The 8,039-nt window shown below is 36.2% G+C and overlaps 1 protein-coding gene across 1 annotated transcript; it reads right to left on the minus strand.

The window, feature by feature from the left end:
• Positions 1-26: 26 nt before the first annotated feature.
• On the minus strand, positions 27-4,982 carry PTPDC1 (protein tyrosine phosphatase domain containing 1). The gene is made up of 6 exons (XM_009289317.2): positions 4,759-4,982; positions 4,030-4,201; positions 3,143-3,223; positions 2,802-2,920; positions 1,888-2,025; positions 27-1,231 (listed from the first exon to the last, which is right to left on the minus strand). Exons 1-6 carry the CDS (start codon positions 4,970-4,972, stop codon positions 111-113), a joined length of 1,845 nt encoding a protein of 614 aa, XP_009287592.1. The 5' UTR covers positions 4,973-4,982; the 3' UTR covers positions 27-110.
• Between the last annotated feature and the right edge of the window lie 3,057 nt (positions 4,983-8,039).

The raw sequence follows: 8,039 nt of genomic DNA on the forward strand, positions 1-8,039 counted from the left end.
TAACATTGAATGAAGTTAAAAATTCCCTGCCACATTTCTACCTTCTGCTTCACTTCATCCTCTCCCAGAAATAGATTTATATCTGCAAGTGCTTTTGCTGCCAAAACTCTTCAGGCTTCCAAACTTAATTCTGACTGCAGAACAATGTGTGGAATTGCCTCTGGCACATCTTTGCTACCTTGGCTTTCATATCCGATGGAAAAGTTCATTTTAGAAGAAGAAGAATCAGAGTCCTCAGAGACATAGACTCTTCTGCTATACATCTTAGTCTTGCAGTCTTTTCTATGACCAATCTCATTGGCAAAATTATGCCTTGACATTCCAGGTTCCCTGGTATTTGGGATAGATGCTAGACCTGAAGAAAATGTTCTGCTGCGTTTTACTTCTGTGGTAGAGTTCCTTCTGTGATAAAGTGAGGATCCATCTTTTTGTCCATCCAAATTAAATTTACCTTGACTCCAGAACATAGATGTATTACACACTAACGCTGCTTTGTTTAAATCCAACTGTGGCTTTTGTTCGCCTGTGGCAGAAGATTCCTCACCACTGTTCTGCTTAAGTTTGTTGCACAGTAATATCTGAGCAGGTACTGTCCATGCAGTCTCTCCCTGATCTAAAAGAAACTCAGTTCTCTTTAAATATGGCTCACTATAGCTTAGACGCCTTTTCAGATGAGTAAGAGGCTGAAGGCATTCAACATTCCTTCTTTTCCAAAGAGGATCACATTCATGTCCCAGGGAGAAAAGAGAATCCTGGGTCTCGAAAGTGGACGAGTGGGTGTGGGAGGAGTCTGACGTATCACTGTCCTGCCTTGCGAGTTCTCTGTCTAGCTGTGTGGACACCAACTGAGAGACAGTCTCTTCAATTTCAGCTGAGAGATCTGGTATATCTAACAATTCTGCCTCTATCACTTGTCTGTTTTCAGCCAAATCTAGCAACAATTTGCACACTAGATGAATAAGTTTTGGCACGTGTTTGAGATGTCTACTCTCATAACCATGGAGCAGATGTCTCTGACGGGTCAGGTACTGGGACAGTGTCACTGTGTGTGCCTTGGGCTCACAGCATGCAAATACATTTCTCAGAGGAACCAAAAACTGAGTGAATTCTCTGATGCATAGTAACTGCCCTCTAGTCTGAATAGAATTAGGCCTTTTTGCTCTGACAAAAAGAATTGCTTGATCAGCACTCATTCTTGTTGCAAAAACTAAGTAGCAAGCTATTAGAACACCTGGAAAATATAAAGACAAGCATTAGTTGAAGAACTATCAGACTAAAACAAATACTCAGTGGAACTATAGGATAAAAATTAATATAGGTAAAGATACAGGCTTTATGCCCTCTATTAAGTGATGCTGTTACCTAAGTATAGTTGCATTTGTTGGACCACAAGATAGTAAACCCATTCTCACTACACCTTCAGTGAGAGCTGGTTTCTCACCACAGCATCTCTAGGAGTTCCATCATTTGTGAACACAGGAGCAAAAAGGTCTTGAAAGAAGTAAATGAAATTTTAGCTGCTCCACCAAATCTACCTGATCTAACAGTGAGTGGCAGGTTTGTAAACATGTAATAAATACTGGACAATGAAAGTGTACTAGGTGAATTTTTCCTATCAAAAAGAAACTGTCCCATTTGAATGTAAAAGAGAATTATACAGATTCAAAAATTTCCTAACCTTACAGGTTTCTGTTTTTAATATATTAAAACTGATCTCCTTTAGCCATTCAGATCATTTTCACAAATTTGTTCAGCATTTTTAACCATTTTATAGATGTACATCTTGCAGTGATATAGAATCTAAATAAATTATTAATAATTTATAACCAGAGACTGTTTTGCATTTTTAGAAGAACAATTCTGTTGATCTTGCAGTAGAGCACATACCTGTCCGACCAAGTCCTGCATGACAATGAACAGCTACCCTCCCTTCCTGTAAGGCGAAAGCCATGACTTTTACCATATCAAGTATAGTAGTGAGAGATGCCACTCCATAATCCTTCCATCCAAAATTATAAAAATAAACTAAAATAAAAAGAGGGAGAGTTATTTTCTGCCGTACTGAATGTGAAATTTTCAGTACTATATGCAGAGGAGAGATGACTAATAATAAATGATAGTACTAAAATTGCATAATGGATCTCAGAATCTGACTACATATTGTTTGCAAGAGATTATTTTCCCATTTCAGTGTACACTTGCTATTGAAATTTGATAAATACATGAAGCTAGCAAAGAATTGTCAAACTAAAGTTCAGCCAGAATGTAAAAGGTGTAACAAAACTGAGTGATTCATACAAAAATTACTGAGCTATATATAGGTAAAGGGTAATTTTTTCTTTTTAGAAATAAAAGCACTTCTTCAGTCAAAAGGTGTTTCTTACAGAGAGGCACTTTTTCTCATCTCACCATAATATGGAAATACAAAAATACTGTCAATACAAATGACCTCAAATGAAATAACCTTTTATAGCCTAGGTAAGAAAACACGAATGTACCAGTATCTGAAACACCATTAATGTTTTATGTATTTGTGAACTCAGAAGAAGAAAAATTTAACTAGCTGTTGCCCTTTCTTTATTCTAAACACCTGAACATAAACCCTCCATCTCACTCTACATATATACAATCTTCAATAACGTGTTATTCATTCTTGATTTATTTGCCAAGTTTCATGTTTACATCCCATTTTGTGCAATGTTTCTTACATAGCTGCTTTTAACACACAAGAACTCAAGTAAAAGTATCTTTAAGTGCCAAAATCAATAACTAATGAGGAACAGCAGCAGGAGTGAACTTACTTCCAGCCTCCATAAAAGCTTCAGGAAGGTAGGTGAAGCCGCTTTCTTGTTCCAGTGGATTCCCACAGCTCGCATGCTCCCCAGGACGCTGAAGGTTAATTATGGTTTTTATGTCACATCTTAAGGAAGGAATAGATGAGTCAAAGTATTATATGCAGCCAAAATCTCATTATCCCTTATTTTCTGAAACAAACATTTATTCTTAGTGGAGAATAAATCTTTACCTGTATATCGTTAAAATGAAAGGATCTTTATCAACAATCCAAATCTATGTTGAAAGAGAAAATGGATCAGGAATTACACTAGTAACACCTACAATAAATAATGACTAAATTTGTTACCTTTCAAACTGTTCAATGATGTTGTACTTTTCAATTAATTCTGTTGAGGGTCGAGCCATAGCCAGTATGTTATCTGTTATCCTGAGAAATTAGAAAAGTAGGTAATAATGTTGTTATTAATAATTTTCTGGGTATGAATCTACCAAAATAAGAATACCATGTTATATTCAAGAAAGACAGAAATACCTTGCTGATTAACTAGAAATTATTTTTCAAAAAATTCTACTATCATATAGTATTAGTGATAAATCTTGTTAAGCTGATACAGATACGACATATCAAAAGACCATTACTGGAACTGTTTAAATGCGAGGCCAATGAACACATTAAAAAATTCCTTTGAGCAGAAATCTGGACTCAGATCTCTGTTTGGCCCTTTAAGGTTTGTATGCTTCTGAATAGCATTTGCTGTGACAAAAAAATCAGTAAGAATGTAAAGATACATTTCATTTCATGTGAATATTACTGCATATGAATATGCTTTTGAACACATACCTTACATTATTTCATCTTCGGTAAATGTTTTTACTTTTAAATTCTATTATGAACACCTTTTAATTAATTTGCATTTTAAACCTTAGCAAGAATTGCCTATAACCCAGAATAGGTTTTTTATAATTCATGACAGATAGGTGTTTATTCTTTTGGATCTGAACCAAACTTATTGTAAGTCAACAGAAATCTTTCATCATCTTTACTGGGCTATGTACAATGGCCAGTATGGTTTACTGTTAAGTTGTAATTCTGAATCAAGCTATCATTATGTTTTACACTTAACTTAGCAGTAGCTGATTTAAAAAAAAACTCATTATTTTCCTTTGAATTCTCCCTTTTAATAAATGCAATTGATGCAGTTACATTTAGTGAGAGTAAATGCTGCTTATTACCAAGAAGAGAAGAGCCCTTTAATGGCTTGCTCCTGGTCACTCCATCGAGCTGGGTTTTCATACTTGCAAGCACGTCCACCGCATGCCATTGAGCACTGCATGTGACCAGGAATGACATGGCGAAGGCGCTCCCCGACTTTAGTGTATTTTGCTGTCGGACGCCTCGAACTTCCTAGAACACAGGCAAAAACAGATTTAGTAAGGAAGCTTAGTAATTCATCTCCACCTTAAAAGTATCGGTTCAACCTTAAATCGATGAAGTTACAAACAGCATAAATATATGGAATATATATTTAAGGCTCATTTTTCAACACAGACTTGAAGTAAGGATTCTGAGAGGAAAAAATTGCTTGCATTACTGCAGAAGTTGTTTTTTCTCACAGTAACTTTGTTTTTTGTGGTGAAGTTAGAGGTGTGTGATATCCTTTGCAACAGAAAAAAATGTCACGGTCCTCTTCCACCCGAAGTCAAAAATCCTTAGCCATATACTTGGTGTGTGTGAACGTGTGCTTCTATTTTATCTGTTCTTTGTAACTGAGCTGTTAGAGTGAAAAGCATATATTAATCCTTGAATAAGGAATCAGTGAACAAAATATAAAATACAGGAATAAAAATTAAAACCCAGTATTTTATGCATGTATATAAAATATAGTTAACAACAAAAGTATATTAATTTAATACCAAGAAAGTACCCAGAACTGCCAACAGTCTTAATGAAAAGCACTTTACTTTTTTTTTCAGGAAAAGTTGCATCCAGCTCCTCAGGGCTCAGAGACGATACCGCCACCATAACCCGGTGAGTCGATGATGAGAGTACCTCTACAACGGAGCTCCGGCGCCTCTGGATTATGCGAAGAAGGGGATCGGAGGAGGAATGCCTCCGACCCTGGAAAAAGTTGCTAAAAATACTCACTGCCGAACGCCTTCGGGGTGAACCCTGCATGACTGACCAGCCCGAGCTACCGTCTAGGAAGGCTGCTGAGGACGCACTGATAGGAAATCCAAGTTGCTCAGCACTGAAGTTGCGGAGAGCTGTGCATCCTTCTGTATGCTCCAGCAGCTAGTCAGCATGGGCTGAGCTGTCTCCATAGTAACTAACAATGAATGCACTGCTGCCAGCTATCCTTGGGGCTGCTCCATTCTATAGGAATTGAGTCTGTTTGGGACAAACTGTTCCGCTGCTGGATGAAAATAGTTGCATTTCAAGTAGATAATTTTGAAAACGGACTGGGAACAACCAAAACATTTTCCATAAACAATGTATTTAGTTAGTTGTAAATAACATGCATTCAGAACTCGCTAAGACACAGAATACTAGATTCAAAAGAACAATCAAAATGTAGCTGGAGGCTCTGCTGCCTGAAAAATCTGTAAGTACATTATACTCCCCCACCTCTTGGTTTAATATTCCCCAACCACCTCTCCTCCTCCACTTAGTTGCTCCAAAATGCATCATTAGCTCTGTAATAATTGGGATTAGTGTGTTCCTACTGAAACGGTTCAGAACATGATGAATTGTAGACTGTTCGCTCTGGATCATTCATATCTTCTAACAAAACACAATTTGTTATTCAAAACAAAAGGCTTATTTTTTTTCAGGGCACAGCTTTTTTATTAAGCAAAGCTGTGAGCCCTGCAGACTGAGATAAACCAGATCATGGGGAGGAGATGTATCAGTTGAGTGCTTTAGGCTTTTGAAGGTAGGTATTAGGCGGCAAATTGCCTCCCACTTTGCTTCCAGTGTGCTAAGAAGGAGAATGAGCTGGCCAGAAAGATTGCAACACTCTCAAAAGCACAAAATTCTCATGCAACTATGTGGAGAACAGACTATAGCAATACTACGAAAACTCTGTCATCCCATTGTCTGTGCATTAGACTGCATGTTAAAGAGAGAGAAACTGGGGATATCAAGAAAACTCACCATAATTTGTTCAATAAGCAGATTAATCCCATTGCATTTTCCTAAGGATATATACTATCTTTGGTCTGTGTTTGACATTTCTTTTTGTACTACAAAAACAGTAGCTCTTACAGAGGAATTTGCATAAGAGAAAGCGCTCTTCTGATAAAAATTCATCAGGCAGAAATCTACCATTTCTTCTAGGTACTGAACGGGAATTGAGTGACTGAATTTTGAATACTGCACCCCAGCTCTTAAGGAGACACGGTAAGGTTTGCTGTAGATACCAGGCCTGAAACATCAGTAGTGACGTCATATGAGAAAAGGAAAATTTAAAAGCTGACTCTCAAAACGCTGACTATTCTAATTATAAATAAAGCTGATATCAAGAGGTGAGGAAATATTTAAATACACTTTTATTTTGGGGGTTGGGTGGAAGAGAAAGGAGATGAAAAAGGCTATTTCAAGTGCTGCCTTTATCCAAGAAACATGAAAAATGTTTTCTAATTAATTATATTGCTTTCTTATATTTAATTCTTTTTCTCTTTCTCTTCCCAGAAACTTTTCTTCACTATATATCAAATGATAGAGGAGCCAGAAATGAGCAAAATAAAATGTTGCACATCATTATTTTCCTACTGAATCTACCAGGATTTGCAAGTACTCACCGAAAACATAAGAAAGAACTACATCCTATAAGAGTTTAAATACTTCATTAGAAAGGGAGTTTTGCTGAAGGCGTGTTTGTATTTTCAGAGAGCTAGGCAGTTTCTGAACACAAAAATCATAGTTTCCTCAATTAAGAGATCTGACAATATGAAAGCTACAGGAAAGCTCAACATATTAACGCATCGTGGTGATGATAAAGTAATGCAGGTTGGTTTTGTTATAGACATTTTATGTTTATAATTGGGGATAATATTTCTGGGTTTTTTAATTTTCTATGGAAATTTTTTTTTTTCAGAATTTCTCTAAGCACTTTTTATGAATGGCATATCAAAGAAAAATTATTACCTGAACTCATATGTGCAAGATATAGACTGCTCTCTAGCAACGAAGAATACGGTAGTTCATTTTGCAGCAAAACTCCTGCAGCCATTGCAGTACCTGTTGAAAAAGTAATAAGTTCACTGAAAATCTACAACAGAAGGTCAAAAATGCAAAATAAAGCTGAATACCTGGCACCTGGTTATAGAGTTGTCCAAGGCTTAAGATTTAGGCAGTCAGACATAGACTATACTTTCTTTTTGGTGTGCAGTCATCTTAAAATTCAACAGCTTCACTGTCTGTCCTAGCAATTAGAAGTTTAGTCGACTGTGTGTTTCAAGCTCTAGAGTTTGGCTGATTATGTACTTTATAGCTGTGTGTTTTATATGGACAAGAATCACTCAACTAAAAGCATTTAATGTAATGCCATCTTGATTTTCTCAAATTCTTAAAAGTAAACATACAACCAGAGATCTCAAACTGAAATCTTGCAAGGGGCAGTTTCAGCAAAGCTAATAATATCATAATGGCAGCACAATTTCTAGATCACACCATTTATAATTTTAGTTGATACTTGCCAAACAGATTGTCCACAAGCTATATGCCTTCTCTGCTCTCTTCCCTCCGCTCCTTGTTTTTAGTCTGTTGGCATCATACAGATGTCACATATGTGACAATTCTCCTCTAACAAGAAAACTGAATACAAGAGTCTGTCCAAGCAGAAAACAGTTTTTTCTCATGCTTTAATACAATTTCTAATACAAGGTAAGTCCTACTCTGAAGACCTTCTATCTGACAAAAAGAAAGCTAAAGGAAAGCTGTAAATGTGAACACATTAATCAGTCACTGTGATGTTTAAATAAACCATTTACATGGATCTTCAGTGGAAATTCTTACCCAGAAACCATTCTGTTTCTCTTATCTCCATAGGAAAATAGTTGCAAGTACAACAAAAAAGTATTTTTTTATACCAAACTAAGTATGTCTCTGCTATATGTATAACTATAGAAACTTTATTAAATAGACAACCTTAGGTCCCAAATTCTGCAAAACCAGTATTAGGATTCAGCAGCATAAAGTGTTTTAAAAGACAGATTTGCTAAAAAAAAAAAAAAAAAAAAAA

Source organism: Aptenodytes forsteri, unplaced genomic scaffold (assembly GCF_000699145.1).
Source record: "Aptenodytes forsteri isolate BGI_AS27 unplaced genomic scaffold, ASM69914v1 C13987529, whole genome shotgun sequence".
Taxonomy (NCBI): Eukaryota; Metazoa; Chordata; class Aves; order Sphenisciformes; family Spheniscidae; genus Aptenodytes; species Aptenodytes forsteri.

What these genes read in the sequence shown, in the direction of transcription:
- PTPDC1 (XM_009289317.2), bottom strand. Translation starts at nt 4,972, where the DNA reads ATGCAGGGTTCACCCCGAAGGCGTTCGGCAGTGAGTATTTTTAGCAAC. An exon ending in AACTTTTCCTGAAAAAAAAA is followed by an intron (nt 4,202 to 4,758) that starts GTAAAGTGCTTT and finishes CCTGTGTTCTAG; the next exon opens with GAAGTTCGAGGCGTCCGACA. An exon ending in TGCAGGACTTGGTCGGACAG is followed by an intron (nt 1,232 to 1,887) that starts GTATGTGCTCTA and finishes TATATTTTCCAG; the next exon opens with GTGTTCTAATAGCTTGCTAC.